Source organism: Gastrolobium bilobum, unplaced genomic scaffold, assembly GCF_033153095.1.
Source record: "Gastrolobium bilobum isolate Gb01-03AN ecotype WA unplaced genomic scaffold, APGP_CSIRO_Gbil_v1 utg7116, whole genome shotgun sequence".
Taxonomy (NCBI): domain Eukaryota; kingdom Viridiplantae; phylum Streptophyta; class Magnoliopsida; order Fabales; family Fabaceae; genus Gastrolobium; species Gastrolobium bilobum.
Genome location: NW_026897985.1, coordinates 192,294 through 212,550, shown reverse-complemented (window position 1 = coordinate 212,550; position 20,257 = coordinate 192,294). Strand labels below are relative to the sequence as shown.

Here is a 20,257-nt window from a genome sequence, read left to right as displayed (position 1 = left end):
AATTAATTAAAAAAAGAAACAACATTGCCAGCTCACAAGCTTTCGATGAGAACGTCGTCGTTTGGGAGGTGCAGCACCGACGAACTCGACTTGCCGGAAAACATCGGAACCTCGTCGCCGGAGTCGGGAGGGCATGCCTACGGCTCTATGTTGCCGGTGTTTCTCAACGACCTCCGGAGAAATCACCACCGGGAGCTCGTTGAGATAACCTTGGAGCTCGAAGACGACGCCGTCGTGCTTCGCAACGTTGCACCTGTAGCCTTCGCCGCCGCCGCCGCGTCTTCCGCTCCCAACGCATCGCCGTTGTCGAGTCCCGTCGCCGGAGACGAAGGCGGCGCCGTCGTCTCGAGGAGCCTCTCGATTACGTCGAGGATTCGGAGGAAGTTCCCGTGGCTGCGGTCGTTGTCGTCGCGGACTTCAGCGTCGTCGGAGAGTGTCGCCACCGTCGAAGATCCGGTGGTGACAGCGCGAAATGCTCGGAGAATGCGCGCGAAGCTTGAACGGACGCGATCGAGCGCGCAAAGAGCTCTGAAAGGTTTGAGATTCATAAGCAAGTCGAGCGAAGCGAGTGAAGAGTTATGGAGAAAGGTGGAAGAGAGGTTCGGGTTGTTGGCTAAGCATGGCTTGCTCGCTAGAGAGGACTTCGGTGAATGCATTGGTACGTAACGTCTTGTTTGGATGCCGAGAAAATAATTAAGATGCCAAGAAAATAATTAAGATGCCAAGAAAATAATTAAGATTATAGAAGCAGTTTTGGTACATGAAAATTAACCTCACTCACACTTGAATATATGTTTGGTTTCTTACGTGCAAGAATAACTGATTTTATGTATAATTGATTTTTTTTTTAAATTAATTATGGTAAAATCAATTTTATGTATGATTTCGTTTATTGAAAAATTATTTTTAAAAGCTATCTTTTATGCAAAAATAAAATAATTTATTTAGATTATGTAGAGTGGTGGAACGAGTTTGACAAAGAAATCACACCTACTAAATAATCAATATAATTATAATCAAAATGTTTAAAAAGAAAGTTTTAAAAATGTCTTTTTGATGTGTAAAGTGAGTGATTTACTATTATAGTAAATTTTTTCCACTTTTAACAAACACATTATTTATACAAAATATCTTTTTTAAGGGGAATAAAAAAAGTTTTCATTGATGGGGAAAAAATAATTCCCAAATACGTCATAAGTGTAAATTTGGTTTTTTTTTTTTTTTTTTTTTTTTTTTTTGGGAACAAATAACAAATATTTTAACTCTAAAATCAGTTGTTACGAAACTACTATAATTTAAATTTTATACGAGATATACATATTCAAATTAAGATAAAAATACAATTTCACTCAAATAATTATATTTGTGCTAAATTGATTAATGAAAGGAATGGAGGATTCAAAGGAATTTGCGGTGGGTATATTTGATGCATTAGCTCGAAGGAGGGAACGGAAAGTGAACAACATAACCAAAGAAGAGCTGCATCACTTCTGGTTGCAAATTTCGGATCAGAGCTTTGATGCTCGCCTTCAGATTTTCTTTGACATGTAAGTTCTTGGTTGCTCTCTGTGATCGCGGTGCATTTTATTTAAAATTATTAAGAAACAAATATGTCTTTTTCAGTGACCTTATACTCAATAGTTATTTTTAATTTAATTATTATACCAAAATTATTTTTATATTTAGTGCCGTTATGATAATTGTTTTTTTTTGGTAATAATGATAATTGTTTTTAATTTGGTCGTTATCGTATGTTGGTATTATATAATTATTTGTTAGAGTTATAATACAGCAAAATGTAAAGAAAAATTAAATTAAATTAAAACTATTCTAATGTACAAGGACGAAAATATATTTTAACTTCAATATTTTATTACAAAATCAAAATATTATTTTGTATAAAATTTAAGATATGTGTTCCAATATTTAATTTGTTGGTGAGATTCACTATATTTGTTAGTGTTTGTTTCTTTGTCTCTTTTAGGGGTTTCACTTGTACATGTTTTTGGATAATTGTTTCCCGATGTTTGTATTTTATTTTATTTTTGGTAGTTCCCGATGTTTGTATTTACTTAAACATATAAACATACATATAATTTTAAGTGAATTAATAATAAGAATTTTAAGAAAGTCATCTAGAACAGGACTTGTCCTATTGTTGAGTAAAAGGAGATAATTCAAATTCATAAAGAAATAATCACTTGAATTCAAGTAAATCAGCTTACGAATCATAGTTCAAGTGTCAGTATAAATTCGTTTGCGAACGATTTGATTTTATAATTGAATCTCATACATACTGCTTTACATATACTTTAACCTACAACCTCCCATTTCACTAACAGCATCAAGACATCATGTAAAAAGAATTTTAAAAAGTCGTTTATAGAATCTTGTGCAGTTGTCATTGCAACATTATTTATTCCCACATTTGGAGAGTATATTAATTTTGATTTTTTCCATTTCTTAATTTAAAGAAAAAAATTAAGTAAAATTAGTTAAAATCAATTTGATATTTACTAAAATCTTAATGTAAAATATAAGGATGAGATATTACTTTTCATATAAAATTTATATCTAAAATTTTCACTGAAACCAAACATACCCTTGCATATTAGGATAAGTCATTGTAAATTTGACATTGTTCTTCCAATTTTAAATTAAAAATTCTATTTGTTTCAGGGCAGACAGTAACGAAGATGGAAGAATTACTAGCGAGGAAGTACAAGAGGTAAAATTTAAGATGCTAACGAAAATAAATGTAAATTTTACTCGATAAAATAAAGCAAGGATTAGTCCTCTACAGTCTCTGCACTAGCATCTGGTGACATGCATTGAAAAAAACGAGAGTTCTGGAAACAGTTACGAACAAACTTCTGAAAACAACAAAGAACGTAAGCCGCAAAATGTTACTTAAAAATATATCAACTTATACTTTCCATATTTGACATCAACTCAATGAATATTCTTATTTGACATGAATGAAAATAAATGATAGTTGGATGTTTGGTTCATTATTTCATTATATTTATATGCATATAAAATTTTTTAGAAAGTCATATATATATATATATATATATATATATATATATATATATATATATATATATATGAGAAAAATATTTTTCAAGTTGCTTGAGATATATTTATCTTCGGTCACTTCAAATATTAGAGTAGCATTAATTTGTTAGGATCCTGATTGTAACTATCACGGTTTGTTACCTTGTATATTAAAATAGATTAGCTTGATTTATGCTTTCTGTTCCTTAGTTTTAGCTGATTTCCTGATGTAAATAGATTAGCTTGATTTATGCTTTCTGTTCCTTAAGTTTAGCTGATTTCCTGATGTAAATAGATTAGCTTGATTTATGCTTTCTGTTCCTTAAGTTTAGCTGATTTCCTGATGTAACCAATTGTAAATCTTGGTCTATATAATAGACCCAATTTGATATATCATCAAGCTGCGAATTACAGCAACTTCTGTTATGGTATCAAGAGCTTGACGATCAACAAGCCTTCATTTTTTTTTTCATCATGACTTCCGCACCTAAAACCTTCAAGGTTTCTGATTCTAAGTCACCCTTTTACCTGCACCCATCCGACAATCCTGGTGCTGTTCTCACCACGGTCATCCTCCGTGGACAATCCAATTATGAAAATTGGGCTGCTCATACTTCTCTGCCTTCGGTTCCTTCTGAGCCGTCATCAGCATCCATCTCCATGGCAGATTTTACACCAGAAGTTCTACAACATCTCATGTCCTTGGCTGTCTCTTCTGCCCCTCCAGTTGATAAACTTACGGGTAAGATTTTACACCCATCTTGGATCATCGACAGTGGTGCATCCCAACACATGACGGGCACACTCTCCTATCTATCCAATGTGCATTCTATTTCTCCTTGTTCTGTGGGACTGCCGAATGGAGTTCATGATATTGCTACGCAATGTGGCAGCATTACTTTGGGCTCTTCTCTTCATCTCTCCAATGTTCTTTATGTCCCTTCATTGGCTTGTAATTTGATTTCTGTATCTCAGCTTCTGCGCCAGTCTTGCTTGGCATTGTTTGTTAATTCTGTTTGTTTGATACAGGACCTAAAGCAGAAGAGGACGATTGGAACGGGTGTTGAACGAGAAGGGGTGTATATATTGTGTGCATCATCAGCTTCTGCTCATGTTGCCAGTACGTCAGATTCTGCAGCACTATGGCATCGTTGTCTAGGACATCCATCTTCCCGTTATTTATCTTTGTTACCTTTTATTTCCAATGCAAACAATTTGGCTCCTTGTGACGTTTGTTGTAAAGCCAAACAACCACGAAGTCCTTTTCCTATTAATAATAAACGTTGTTTACATCCTTTTGATTTACTTCACTGTGATATATGGGGGCCATATCATATGGCATCTACAACTGGTGCCCGCTATTTTTTAACTGTAGTCGATGATTTTAGTAGACATGTTTGGATTTTTTTGATGCGCAATAAAACTGAAACTTCCACATGTTTACTTCGGTTTCTCCACTTGGTTCGCACCCAATATGATGCATCTGTTAAGCGAATTCAGAGTGATAATGGGACTGAATTTTTGTCATCTGTAGTCCAAGAGGCTCTCTCATCCTACGGTATTCATCATCAATTATCATGCACTTACACCCCACAGCAAAATGGACGCGTTGAACGTCGTCATCGTCACATCCTCAACGTGGCTCGTGCTTTGCGTTTTGATGGTCACTTACCTATATCTCTTTGGGGAGAATGCATCTTGACCGCTGCTCACCTCATCAACAGGACACCGACTCCACTCCTTGGTGGTCAGTGTCCCTATGAAGTTTTGCATGGCACTCCACCAAAGTATGATCACTTACGGGTCTTTGGGAGTTTATGTTACACTACTGTTTTACCCAAACCACATGACAAGTTCGCTCCTCGCTCCCGTAAGTGTGTGTTTGTTGGCTACCCTTTCAACAAAAAAGGATGGAAGGTCATGGATATCTCCACTCATGAAATATTTGTTTCTCGTGATGTTTTATTTCATGAAACTATTTTTCCATTGGCTGCAACTTCATCTGCACCTTCTGTCCATGTACCGTCACCACAAGCTGTCTTCACCGATTATGATGTGGCACCTGTTACTGCTATTGATACTCCCACAGCGGAGCTTGATGACAGGGGGAGTTCGTCCTCCCCAGTTCCGGGTTCTATTACTTCATCCACGGATGTCCCTGGTTCACCGGTTCCGTTGACAGAACCCAACACTGCATCTGTGGCAGATATTCGTGAACAGCGTGCCAGACGTCCCCCATCTCATTTAAAGGATTATGTATGCAACACAATGACTACACCCTTTCCTCGTCTCTCCACTTCTCCAATCGACTCAGGTATTCAATATTCCATTGATCATTATGTTTCTAATGCATTATTTTCTTCGCACCATCAGATTTTTCTTGCCGCCATGGATAGTAACCTGGAACCCAAATCATTTAAAGAGGCTATGCAATATCCTCATTGGCAGAAAGCCATGCAAGCCGAAATTGATGCATTGGAAGCCAATCATACTTGGCAAATTCAACCTCTCCCTTCTGGTAAGAAAGCTATTCCATGTAAGTGGGTGTACCGCATCAAGTACAATTCTGATGGAACCATTGAACGCTATAAAGCGCGTCTGGTTATTGCTGGGAACAATCAGATCGAAGGAGAAGATTACACTGAGACTTTTGCACCGGTGGCTAAAATGACAAGTGTGCGTACATTTTTATCTGTAGCTGTAGCTCGAAAATGGAGCATTTTTCAGCTGGATGTTCAAAATGCCTTTCTCCATGGCGATTTGGATGAAGAAGTCTTTATGCGTTTTCCTCCCGGTTTCTCCCAAACCAAGTCTGGTCACGCCTGTAAGCTTCAACGTTCACTTTATGGTCTCAAGCAATCCCCACGAAATTGGTTTGCTAAGCTTCGTAGTTCTCTCCTCAGTTTCGGCTTTGTTCAGTCTCGTGCTGATTATACGTTGTTCACTTACTCGACTGGTTCCCATTATGTTGCTATACTTGTCTATGTAGATGATATTTTGTTGGCAGGTAGTGATCCTTCTCTCTGTGACCGTGTCAAAGCTCATTTACAAACCTGGTTTAAAATCAAAGATCTTGGTCCCCTCAAGTATTTTCTTGGCATTGAATTTGCTCGAAGCAAGACCGGTTTGTTTCTTACTCAACGCAAATTTGCTTTGGATATTCTTAAGGAATGTGGACTTCAAAGTTGTAAACCGGTTGCTTATCCTATGGATCCCAATCACAAGCTTGCTCTTGCTGAAGGACCTCCGTTTGATGATCCTAAACGTTATAGACGTATTGTTGGCCGTCTTGTATATCTCACGATTACACGACCAGAACTTAGTTATGCAGTTCACACACTTTCTCAGTTTTTGCAGCATCCTATGCAGATACATTACGATGCGGCTATTCGTGTTCTTCGGTACATTAAGTCCAATCCTGGCCAAGGACTCCTTCTTCGATCTGACAGTGATCTTCTTCTTCGTGCCTATTGTGATTCGGATTGGGCTAGTTGTCCCTTGACTCGAAAATCAGTCACTGGTTATTTTGTTACTCTTGGACATTCTCCTATTTCTTGGAAAACCAAGAAGCAAAACACAATATCCCGCTCCTCTGCTGAAGCTGAATACCGTGCCATGGCAGCTGCGACTTCTGAGCTTATTTGGTTAAAGTCTTTTCTCAGCTCTCTTGATATTCCTCATGCAGCCCCTATGCAACTGTTTTGTGACAGTCAGTCTGCTATTCATATTGCTTCTAATCCAGTGTTCCATGAGCGTACCAAGCATATCGAGTTAGATTGCCATTTTGTTCGGGACTATCTTCTCAGCAAGACTATTTCTACTCAACATATCCCCACTAGTTCTCAACCCGCAGATATTATGACCAAAGCACTTGGATCCAAACAATTCGATTTTTTGACTTCCAAGTTGGGCATCTCCTCCCTCCATGCTCCACCTTGAGGGGGAGTATTAGAGTAGCATTAATTTGTTAGGATCCTGATTGTAACTATCACGGTTTGTTACCTTGTATATTAAAATAGATTAGCTTGATTTATGCTTTCTGTTCCTTAGTTTTAGCTGATTTCCTGATGTAAATAGATTAGCTTGATTTATGCTTTCTGTTCCTTAAGTTTAGCTGATTTCCTGATATAAATAGATTAGCTTGATTTATGCTTTCTGTTCCTTAAGTTTAGCTGATTTCCTGATGTAACCAATTGTAAATCTTGGTCTATATAATAGACCCAATTTGATATATCATCAAGCTGCGAATTACAGCAACTTCTGTTATCAAAATTACGTCGTTTTGTTTATTTATTTTCTTATATTAATTGATTCACATTTGAATGATTATGATTGTCTTTCTCTTTCTTCAATTATCACCATTGATCCATTTTTGTACGGTTATGATTTAGTAGCTGGAGATAAAATCATCTCAAGCTGCAGCTTGAGAAAGGATAAGCCATATATATGAGAAAAATATTTCTCAAACAGCTTGAGATATATTTATCTTCGTATAGCCAAAAACTACGTTGTTTTGTTTATTTATTTCTTTATATTAATTGATTCAACTTTGAATTGTTATGATTCCCTTTTTATTTCTCTTCCTTCATCACCCTTTATCCATTTTTGTACGATTATGATTTAGTAACTGGAGATAAAGTTATCTCAAGCAACTTGAGAAACGATAAGCCCTATATATATGTTTGTGAAAGGATCCATTTACAAATTTTTTTTACAAATTACATTAAGTATGATCAGTCATGCACTGACTGATCATACTTAGTGTAGTTTGTAAGAGTTTGTAAACAAAAAGTTTGTAAATATAATATTTCTCTCTATATATATATATATATTGAGATATACATATTGTTGTATGCATAAAATAACTTGTAAAATTAAATATATATTTTGTAGATGAAAGTAAAATAAATAAAAATTATTTGATAGATTCAAGAGAATTATTTTCATTTTAAGGAAAACTACATGAGTTTATATTGTAGCTACATTCATCTAGAGTCTAGACTGATTAAATTAAATGCATATTATTATATTCATAAGGGAAGAAAGAAAAGGGAAATAAAAAAAAAAAATGTTGAAAAATAAGACCTTTGACGATTCTACGTTATTACTTTTCTTATTGCTGACGTGATACTCAAAGTAATTATATCATAGTAATTATATCATGCTTTGATCATATCCTCTGTTTTCAATTTTATTCAACAGCTCATAATGCTCAGTGCTTCTGCAAACAATCTATCGAAGCTAAAAGAACAAGCTGAAGGATACGCTGCATTAATCATGGAAGAATTGGATCCAGAAAACCTGGGTTATATCGAGGTAAGAGTGGGAAAAATTAGGGAAATGAGAATAATTTGAAACTTCAAACAATTACATTAAAATAAAATAAAATAACTACCTATTGTTTCGTGTGATCCAAATTTTGGAGATTATAGATTTGTTTGCGTATAAATTACAAATTTCGCTACGATTTCTTGATCCTATATTTTTTTTTTTCCCTCTTTACTCAGCTGTGGCAGCTCGAAATGTTATTACTGCAAAAGGATAGATACATGAACTACAGCGGACAACTCAGTCCCACAAGTGTAAGCTGGAGTCAAAATATAACCGCTTTGAGGCCAAGAAATGAGATACAAAGATTATGCAGGACACTCCAATGTCTTGCATTAGAATATTGGAGAAGGGGATGGATTTTGTTATTGTGGTTGATTACCACTGCTTGCCTTTTTGCCTGGAAATTTTGCCAGTATAGAAACAGATCAACTTTCCAAGTCATGGGTTACTGCTTACCAATAGCCAAAGGTGCTGCAGAGACACTGAAGCTCAACATGGCTCTCATCCTTTTACCAGTTTGTCGAAACACATTGACATGGCTTCGTTCGACAAGAGCCAGGAAATTTGTCCCCTTTGATGACAACATTAATTTCCACAAGGTAGGAGAGGTGTCAACCAGGAATATTTAGTATTGACTCATTAATTCACTTGCACTAAGAAATTGGCAACATTTGATTTTGTCCCCTGTCCTTTTTACAGATGATTGCATTTGCCATAGCTGTTGGAGTCGCTGTTCATGCAGGCAATCATCTGGCATGTGATTTCCCCCTTCTCGTAAATTCTTCGCCAGAAAAATTTTCACTTATATCTTCGGATTTCCATAATAAAAAGCCCACATATAAAACCCTTCTAACCAGTGTTGAAGGCGTTAGTGGAATCTCAATGGTTATTTTGATGGCTATCTCTTTTACTCTAGCAACTCACCACCTTCGGAGAAACGCTATCAGGCTTCCTCCACCCTTCAACAGATTGACGGGCTTTAATTCATTCTGGTACTCACACCACCTTTTTGGTCTTGTCTACGTTCTGCTTTTCATCCATGGATCATTCTTGTATTTAGCCCATAGCTGGTACCAGAAAACGGTAAGAATTCGAACTACAATCTACATAAGCATGATAAAAGTGAATGTTGCCTGAAGTACACCAACTTAAAAAAGTTGAAAACAATTTTTTTTTCCCCTTTTCCAGACTTGGATGTATATCTCTGTTCCACTTTTGCTGTACGTAGCAGAGCGTACTCTACGAACTCGTAGATCAGCACATTATACAGTACAAATTCTAAAGGTAATAAAAACAAACCCTCATTTTATTCTCTACTTTTTGTTGCGGATGAGTATAGTGTAGTTTAAAATTGCATTTCCTTTTCTTTTTAAAAAAAATTACGACTGAAATTTTCTCTGCAGCATTTTTGTCCCTAAGAAGTTGATTGATTTGAGTATATTTAATGGCACGTTTGATTCTGATGAGAAAACATGTTTTCTTAGGGCCGTTTGGTACACGGATTTTTTCAGATTCTTAGGAAACTTAATTTTTTTAAATTTTAAATTTTCAGATATTATCGCAAACTGAATGTAAAAATTATATTTTTAAAAATCGAGATTTCCAAGACAAATAAAAAATTTTCCTGTAACAAACGCCGCATAAAACAATTTATTAGTTGTCAGAATTATAGGGTGTACAAGAAATATGCGTGAGTACAAACTCCCACTGTAGACTACACTCGTTTTCCATTCCCTTATCTTAGTTGTGAGCATTCACTAGAGAGAGAGAGAGAGAGAGAGAGAGAGAGGGGGGCAAGAGAAGAGACACAAATCTTTATTTTATACTTTACTGCTCAGCAGATAAATGTGATTTATTTCAAGTCCCAAAAACATAAAGAATGAAATTCTCTCTTTTTGCTTGCTTAAGCATCTAAATAATGGGAAAAAAATATCTCTCCGTTTCCTTCACCGATTTGGCTTTTCTACTCCTTTGTTCAACAACTTCCAGACATAGCATGAGGATGATATAACATGAGAAAAACATTTTTCCATATAAATTTCCTAACTTTGACCTAGCAGGTTTCGGTGCTACCAGGGAATGTCTTTAGCTTAATCATGTCCAAGCCTAATGGATTTAAGTACAAAAGCGGACAGTACATATTTTTACAATGCCCCAAAATCTCTCCGTTTGAGTGGTGAGTGTGGTTCTAGCTCTCAGGTCTATTATCAATTTATCATCAATCATATAGTCAATGAGAGCATCCAAATAAATGTCTCGACATTTCAGGCATCCATTCTCCATTACCTCAGCACCAGGAGATGAGTACCTAAGTGTTCACATTCGCACAGTAGGAGACTGGACGCAAGAACTTAAGCTACTTTTAACCGAAGATGACAAACTACCTTTGGTTAATTGTAGAGCAACATTTGGTGAACTAGTGCAAATGGATCAAAGAGGGTAAGTATTGGCCAGATATTTTTTTCATGGATCCAAATTATGAAATTATAAATTATTCAATGTAGAATTTTGGTACACAGACAACCGAGATTGCTAGTTGATGGCCCTTACGGAGCTCCAGCACAAGATTACCAAAATTTTGATGTACTGCTCCTCATAGGATTAGGAATTGGAGCAACTCCTTTCATTAGCATTCTCAGAGATCTTCTCAATGACACAAGAACGATTGATGAACAAATGGTACCATTCATACTCAGGCTGCCTTTTTATAAAGTTGCTTCCACTTTTACCTTCAGTTGTCAATTTTTGTAAGGTCATGTGCAGGAGTCAAACACAGAAACAACCAAATCAGATGAGAGCTTCAATAGTTTTACATCTTTTAATCTGACGCCAGGAGGAAATAAGAGATCACAAAGGACAACAAATGCTTATTTCTACTGGGTTACCAGGGAACCTGGATCTTTTGAATGGTTTAAAGGAGTAATGGACGAAGTTGCAGAAATGGACCACAAAGTAATATATGATGTTTGCAAATAAGTCTCCTCCCTACCTATAAAGAGTTAATCTATATACTATATCATTCGTACGAAAAAGAAGAGTCAATTATCATGAAGCTGCTAATGACTGTCGTTCTCTGTTTTTTTTAACCATGAGTCAGGGTCAAATTGAACTTCATAACTATCTTACAAGTGTCTATGAAGAGGGGGATGCAAGATCAACCTTAATCACCATGATCCAAGCACTAAACCATGCCAAAAATGGTGTTGACATCCTCTCAGGCACTCGGGTGAGCTCTTCAGTACCTGAAGTCATGAACATATAGAACAAGTATTACTGTTTCAGTTCACAGTAATCACACACCCAAATATGACATTTTTTTATATTGTTTTCCAATTGCAGGTAAGGACACACTTCGCTAGGCCTAATTGGAAAGAAGTTTTCACTAAGATAGCCTCTAAACATCCGTATTCTACAGTAGGTAAATTACTTGCTACAGATTGCAGAATTATTTCTCAAAAAGGATATTCTAAACTTCTCTTTTCTCAAAATTATTTTTAACTTGCCTATGCTATACCTCACATGAGGCGGACATGATATAAGTCCTCTGTGATAGGTTAGATAACATCATAAATAAAGGAAATTATTTATGTTTTTATTGCAGATTTTTTTTTTTTTTTACACATAAAAATGATTGGGCCTGATTGTGAAGAAAAAATATTAAAGAGATCCATTCATTTTTGCGTGAAGGTAACAAAGATATTTTTTTTTCCAACAGAAACAGAAACATCGGACACTTACAAATATACTTAAAATCGGAAACATTAATGTTTTTTATGAAAGATAAATGAAGACAACAGGGGAGAGGGTGTAAGAACTGCTTGAAACTGTGGATGATGTAGAAGTAGGTGCTGATATAAACAACCTACCTTAAAAGGAAGTTTGGGTCTCTGTGTTCCAAAGACCGTGGTGAAAGAAATCAATATCTTGTTAAACAATTTTCTAGCATCTTTTGTAAACAGAAAACACAAAATACAGAAACATGTGACATGTTATATATTCGACGAGTGACAATCAAAATACATACAAAGGAAGAAAAATTACAAATAAATAAATAAAAACCAATGAGAAAAATATTTCGAAGTTAATGGTTAATTAAGTCGATAAATAGTAACTTATTAGCCCCTCTTTGAATATCATTAACCTGTAAAATAGTTAATTATTCCTAATTTAAAATGTTATTAAGAATTGTCTTTTATAATTTCCAACTGAAATACTAATAATTGAGAGTTAAAGCAGAAATGGTCGTCTATAACAAACAAAAAATCCTCTTTGCATACAGAGCACATGCAGAGGTAGAGATGAGAAATAAGTCTGTTTAAAAGGGGGTTCAGAGAGAAACGAGTAGTTTGATCAACACTTGTAAACCTCATTCCATTTTTTGTTTCTTGAATATTCTAGTACAATTTTAGCAAGCAAATGATGCATAAAACTTGCAGGGGTGTTCTACTGCGGAATGCCGGTGTTGGCCAAGGAGCTCAAGAAGCTATCGCTTGAGCTGAGCCACAAGACCACTACACGCTTCAACTTTCACAAGGAGTACTTCTAAATAGGAAATTAAATTTAAACAACTTCTGTTTACTCTTTTGTAATTATCATTTAAATGATTGAAAATGGAAATTAAGAAAATGTTTAGGTCATGGTAAGAGGGAAGCAAGATGTAGTTATCTTTTTTGATATACAAATACAGTACAGTACAAAATCCAATAACACAAGAAAGTATACATATATTTTAGCGTCACGCAAACACCATTTAAGCATTTTTTACACAATGCAAAATTTCACTTACCGACGGGATACTAGAGGTGATAATATAAGTTGAACACGACAGATCAACCCATCAATCCATCAAAAAGGACTAGTTGGGTTAAACATTTCAATCCACCAACCTGGTGGGTTGTGAATCAAAATGGGTTAGAAGCGAGTTGAGGCAGGATGGCCTGTTAGGTTAGATTTTTTTTTTTTTACTATTAGGGAGTATTTTATTTGTAATTAAGCTTTTGTGATATTCAATTTTTTTTTATCTTAATACTCTTCTAAAAAATTAAAAATAAAAACTTTATTTATGACATGTTATCTATATATACAGGTAAAAATGAGTTTCTAAAGAATGTATAATTGAATATCAATTTATATTTAAAATTGAGATTGGAAAAAATGTAGGGGGTGTGAAATGAAAGTAAGTAATATTAAAATTTTGTAAAATTTAATTTATTTTTGAATTTTAATTATTTCTTATTTTTTAAATGGCGGGTAGGCGGGTTGACCCATCATAAAACAAGGTGGGTTGAATTTTTGAACCCATATTCAAAGGCGGGCCAACCCGCCTTGCCCGTTTTTGACGGGTATGGGCGGGACGGGACAAACCAACCATATTGCCACCTCTACCGGACACGAATAATGCTTTGACTAGGAGATTTGGAATTGAATTGGCTTAACCTGAGTTTTGATCTACTTGGGTAAGCAAGAATCCTTTGCCAAAAAATGAAAAGGAGAAATTGATAAGTCTCCAATTTATTATGTATTAAGGGTTAATATGTAGATGAAATTGATTTAAAAATAATTAAAAGTTATGAAAATTATAATTAAAGTGTTATTTTATTCTCAGTAATATTTTCATAATAATTCTTATATTTTGCAGTAATTTTCAACTCGATAAAAAGATAAATTGAAAACTGGGGATTTGTTTCGGATCTATGAATCATATAATTGATTGAAGATCTTATTGAAGATTCTCTTGAATATTTTTAAAGAAAGTTTTCCTTTAAATATAAAAGGGAAGATTTCAAGGATTTGATTAAATATTTGATTGGAGATTCTAGTGAGAGATTATATTGAAGATCTTATGGAAAATTAAAAGATATAGTTCCATCACTATTAAAAGGCAACTCTTGAAAACAGAGAGGAGGCTGACATATTCTGAAGGAGAGAAAGCAGAGACCATAGGAGAACCCTGTTTTTCAGAGCTCAAGACAAAGATTAAAGGAAGATCAAAGTTTTGCGGTGGCAATCAACCATTATTCTTCTTCTACTCATTTCATCAATTTAATTTCTTTTCTTGTTTTGTTTAAATCAGATATGTCTGGCTAATTTCTCTTAATAGTTAGGAATATGGATCCAACGTGAATCCTTGTTTTAGTTTAATTCTTTTCATTAATAAACTATCTCAAATTGTTTGTGTTTACCTTGATTTGCATGTTTAAATTCTTATATAATTTGGCCAATTAGATAGGGATAAAGAGGGTTAGGATTCACAATAGACATATTGGGATATTCATCTAGACAAGGGTAGGACACTAATTCTTGCATGATCTAGACATATGCTTGTAGGAATTGCAAACTTTTATAATTCATCGCACTTAAGGCTTAATCTAAAAAGAATTTCTAAGACATTAGGATTCTGATTGGGTTAAAGGGTTAAAAAGATAAGACAATAGGATTTAACCAATTAATTCTTAAATGAAGAATTATTTGAAACAATTGAGATAGAATATTATTGAATTGAATTAGAGGTGACGTAAACCTAACTGCATTTTTTTTCATAATTTTAAGTTTATCTTTTAAATCAATTTCTTTAGTCTGTATCTTTAATTGAATTTTTAATTAAATATTGGTTACCTATGAAATCCTCTTTGGAATTGTCTAACTTAGATAAAAACGCTGAAATTATTGCTTGTAATTAGTCCTTGTGGGAACAATACTCTACTCATCATTTTATTACTTGTACTACCGGTATACTTGTCGTGTTCGCAACAAGGTTTTGGCGCCGTTGTCGGGGACCAAAAATCAACAATAGTAGTATCTGTGGAGTTTAAGATTAGACTTTTATTTTCTGTTTTTACTTTTGACCCTTACTGATTTTTAAAATTCTGATTTATGCAAGGTAAAGTTGATACAAATGACTTGCTCTACAAACCAGAGATTAAAAAGATAGCAAGGGATAACAGAAGGCTTGTTTAGGAGTAAAAGTAAAGAGAAAGGATGCACCGATCACTCTTCCAAGAACAAGCATCAACTATGGCTAAGGAATTTTCCCACACTTATCTTTTTGCACTTCTGGACATAAACTAAAACAGAAAGCAAAGACTAAGATCAACCAATCCTTTCTAACAATTACCAGGCATACAAAAAATACACAAAGATCACATGTCTCCAACAGATAAATCAATCAGGACAAAAATTTCCTAATCTCAAATTACAAGACCTGCTAATTTCAACTGCACATGCTAATTACAGAGAATAGTTCCTTATAAGATGCTCTTGATTTTTTTTTCCTCTTAAGTGTATCAGGTAATCAGTGTATCACTCGAATCTACTCAAGAAAATCATTCTACCATAGGCTTGCTCAAGTTCTACTTCTCCACTGCTAGTAACACATGCATACACAAATGAAGAGGGCTTTATGCAGAGTTGTAATGGGGCTGAGGTGAAGGTTTGGATGAAATATAGAAAAGAAAGTTAAACAGCCCAGAAATCTACAATAGCCTACGTTAAGAACTACACTAAGAAAATAAAACAAAGATAATGAAAAGATAAAAATAAACACACACATATATATTTTGCTTTTTCTTTCTGTTTTTTTTTTGAATCAATACAGTCAAAACACACAGCAGAAAGGAATCAGATGGTCACCCCCCCTCCCCACACCTAAACTTTTGCACGCCTCGGGCAAACCCCCACACTTAAATACAACATCACAGTGAAACCAATACTCAGTAAATCTTTAGGGTGAGGAATTAATTGGTTTTTCACTTAGGCTTGTAATGTGGCTTAAGAAACAAAGGATATAAAGGCTCAAATGAGCTCGCCAAAGGATAATAAAGTAAGGGATGGCTATTTGGCTAAAGTGGGTAAAAAAAGAATGCCTCAATCATATTCATGCATGTAAGTGAAAAAATACAGTTTCAAAAAGAACCGGAGCAAGTTCTAGAGAACAAAGATCAAGAGAAAAAACACACAAGAAAGAAAGAATGGCCAGAAGATGTATGCCATGTATACAGGCTCAAAACCTCACAAGGGTCAACCAAATCATGCAATCAACAGCACAACATCAATCAACATGTATTGCAATCCAAGAATCGAGATCAGAGCCTAACAGACTATGCTATCAAACACTGTTATCTAAGTCTACTCCATGTACCACTCAATAATTACTAGAAAGAAAAGGAAAATCTACTTATGAAAATCAAAAACTAAAAGATAGAAGAAACAAAATAAAATGCAAATAACAGAAAGAAAAGAAAAGAGGGAAGAGAACTTGATGGGACGTAAATTTGTTCCCATCTAAGCCCATTTTGATGGCAAAATACCATACGTTCCCTCCTCTGATGAGCAACTTCAGCATGAAAATCACTTATTTTACACATTTGTGACAAAAACACAGTGGGGGAACGGATGGTAACGTATTCCTTTAAAATATATTAAAAGGGGAACGGACTGAGACGCATTTAATGCACCTGCTCCATTCATTTAATGCTTCTGTACACTTTGCAGGTAACATAGAGTTAAAGACTTCTAAAAAGCAAGGCGGTGCACCAACTGAGCAGCTGGAAACGTGAAGAGCAGGGAATCAAGAGTTCTCATTGGTTGAAAAGAAAAGCAAAACATGGGAAGGCCTGCAAACTACGGCTAATCATCACCAAACCTTGTTCCATCCAGCAATTTGCGCAGCTTCCATAATCTGCTGCCACCATCCTGTCCCCTCATTTAAGCAACTTGCTCAAAAGGATTTACAAGCTTGCCACTCTCCTTCCATCTATAAATAGGACCACCCTCATACAAAAACATCATCTGATTCTGGAGGGATTAAAGTCCAGAAGGAAGAAGATCACCTAGTAGTAGTAGTAGTTAGTAACTTAGTTTAATTTTAAGTTGTAACTGTAGTTAAATGACAACCCCTTTTCTCTTCTCTGTAGACAACCATCAAGACTCCTCACAAGCAAATACCCATCTTTCTCCATTTTATGTTTCTTTTTGTAAACTGTCTTTTAATTTAATATAAGTGTTTTTCTCTTCGTTCCAATCGTTATCTCTTGACTGAATCTCGGGTCTATGTGATCTCAGTTGAGAATAATTATGTTTAAACTATCAGCCATGAGCTAAACTATCTGTGGAACGGGTAAACTGTGAAACTCTTAAAGAACTGTTTTCAAAACTCTTGACCGAAGCTTTTTGTATTTCTTTGGCTAAGTAAGCTATATTCATTGTGTGCCAATGGAGATTGGGTACATACTAAGAAAGGAACTTCCATAAGGAAGGGATTTCAGACAGCTTAGCCATTGGGGGAAGGTAGATGTCATGACAAAAACGCTACTGGCCACCTTAGGAATAAAGGGCCAACTCGTCCATTTTAAGGTTCTGAACTAAGTACCTGTTGGAGTCAAGGGAGCCATAGGAATATGGAAACTTGTGAGCCATCTAGACCATGAGCTGAGGAATCAGAGTTGGCAGGCAAAGAAACTGAGACAAAGCCAAAAGGTGTTAAGTCTTGAGCAGAGAAAACAACCCCTTTAAGAGTGAAGCAGTGAATCTGTTCCTTCTGTTAAACTGTTTTAACCACCACCCTGTTGTCTCTTGATTATAGTTATTTCTGTTTTAGTAGTTTTATTTTAATTCATTTAGCACTTATAAAACTCCAATGATTGTTATCTCACCTTCTTCTAAACAGGAAGGATCACATACATAACGCAACGAGCAACTGTTTGCCATCAAATTGAACCTACTGTTCCTGAGGAACGTTGTCAAGACAGTAGGGAACGTTTGACCCGACAGTTCATTTACTAACTTTTCTTCTCATTTTCACTCTTTATAAACAGTGATAAAACAATAAGAGTAAACACCATTTTTGGTCCCTAACAAAAAACACGGTCCCCACTTTAGTCCCTTACAAAAATAAATTAGTCAGTTAGTCCCTAAAAAATTCAAAGTGGACCCATTTTAGTCCTTTTTAGGGACTAATGTGGGTATTTTTTGAATTTGAGAGGGACCACGATTTCTACTAAATGGGCCCACTTTGAATTTGTTAGGGACTAACTGACTAATTTATTTTTGTAACGGACTAAAGTGGGGACCGTGTTTTTTGTTAGGGACCAAAAAGGGTATTTACTTAAACAATAATTAGCACTCTATCCTCGTGGGAACGATAATTTGGGCATTAATACTCCCTTTATTACTTGATGCGTGCACTTGCACACTTGGGTTGGAACTAAGGGACGAATCTGTGTTCTGCAAGAACAGAGGAACGTCCCCTATCAGAATTTATATTTTTCTACCATCAGCAAACCACCCAACAAGTTTTTGGCGCCGTTGCCGGGGATAGAAACACTAATTGTTGTTCTTATCATTGTTTTCTAACACATATACTGTATATCTGACTTTACTTTTATATTTTTTTCTCTTTATCACTGAATCTGCTGTGCATATATATATACCCTGTGTTATTGGTTTATGAGTGAAGAGTTTGAAACAGACTCTAACCACTCCATTGAAGTACCTGAGTTTCTCTTTGATCCTGAGCCAGAACGCACACTCCATAGGAGAAGAAGGAACCTCAGAGAAAGATTTCCTGAAAACATGGCTGAGCACAATAATAACAATGAAGAGGTTCCCCCTGAACAGAACTTCAGAACTTTGGCTGCTCCTTTCAGGAACAGACCAGACAGGGGAGTAATCCTCCCTCCTGTAGCTCCCAATTTTGAACTAAAACCTATCATGTTTCACATGATTAGGGAAGTAGGGGTCTTCAATGGACTCCCTGCATAAGATCCTTACACACACCTCACCAAATTCCAAGATATCTGTGACAATTTTAAAGCTGAGGGTGTAACAGAAGAGAGCATGAGAATGAGGTTGTTCCCTCACTCCTTAGGCTTAAAAGCTAAAACATGGATGAAAACTCTCACCCCTGGATCAATCCACACATGGGAAGAACTATCTAACAAGTTCATAGAGAGGTTTCTCCCAATGTCTCGACAAGCAGATATTAGAGCAAAAATCTCTAACTTCAGAATGTTTTATGGAGAAAATCTCTATGAAGCATGGGAGAGATACAAGGACATCATAAGAAAAGGTCCAAACCATGGGGTAGAAAGTTGGGGAGTGTTACAATCTTTCTATAAAGGACTTGATCATACTTCTCAGTCTTACTTAGATTTTGCTGCAGGAGGATATTTCTTTACAGGAACACTTGAATCAAGATATGAAATCATAGAAAGGACTGCTGAAAGATGTCTCCAATGGCCAATAGACAGAGTGAGCCCAGTGAGGAAGCCTGGCATGCTAGAACTAGATAAACAAACTGCCATGGAAGCCCAGCTGGCATCACTCATGAATGAAGTGAAGAACCTAAAAGCCGACCAAGAAGCACCAAGGATGGAAGTCTTACAACTCACAACAACTGAAACAGAACCATGCTCAGCCTGTGGTGACCTTCATGACTCAACAGACTGCCCATCCACTGCATTGATGTGTTATGCAGAAAATTTTGGCAATAGGAACTTCACTATAGACAATCAACAAGCAGGACGAAATACACATTCAAGCCCTGGAGGAACTATCATTAAGGACCAGAACCACAACACCCAATGGAGGCCACCCATTAACCAGAGACCATTCAACAACAATCAGCAGCACTATCAGCAAGGTAGCAGCAGTGGAACGTCTGAACAAAGAAGAAACAACTACGTTCCGTTCCACAGAGATGACCCACGCATCAACACCCTGGAAAATTATGTCAAGGAATATATCACCAGGAATGATGCAGTGGTCAGGAACATTGAGTCCCATCTGGGGCAGATTGCTGCCAACCTTCAGACCAGAACACCAGGATCACTACCAGGGGACACTGAGGTCCCCTCAACCATTTCTGAAACAC

At 35.9% G+C, this 20,257-nt stretch overlaps 1 protein-coding gene and 1 non-coding gene across 2 annotated transcripts; one reads left to right on the top strand and one right to left on the bottom strand.

The window, feature by feature from the left end:
• Positions 1-147: 147 nt before the first annotated feature.
• Positions 148-12,934, top strand: LOC133311934 (respiratory burst oxidase homolog protein E). The gene is made up of 14 exons (XM_061513064.1): positions 148-658; positions 1,388-1,547; positions 2,680-2,728; positions 8,260-8,373; positions 8,565-8,987; positions 9,088-9,471; positions 9,577-9,672; positions 10,449-10,564; positions 10,657-10,827; positions 10,908-11,067; positions 11,152-11,340; positions 11,486-11,614; positions 11,728-11,806; positions 12,825-12,934. The coding sequence occupies exons 1-14, from the start codon at positions 148-150 to the stop codon at positions 12,932-12,934; spliced, it is 2,691 nt and encodes an 896-aa protein (XP_061369048.1).
• Positions 12,935-19,362: 6,428 nt separating this feature from the next.
• LOC133311946 (small nucleolar RNA R71) lies at positions 19,363-19,469 on the bottom strand. Its single transcript, XR_009751615.1, has one exon. It is a non-coding gene; the product is annotated as a small nucleolar RNA R71 (small nucleolar RNA).
• Between the last annotated feature and the right edge of the window lie 788 nt (positions 19,470-20,257).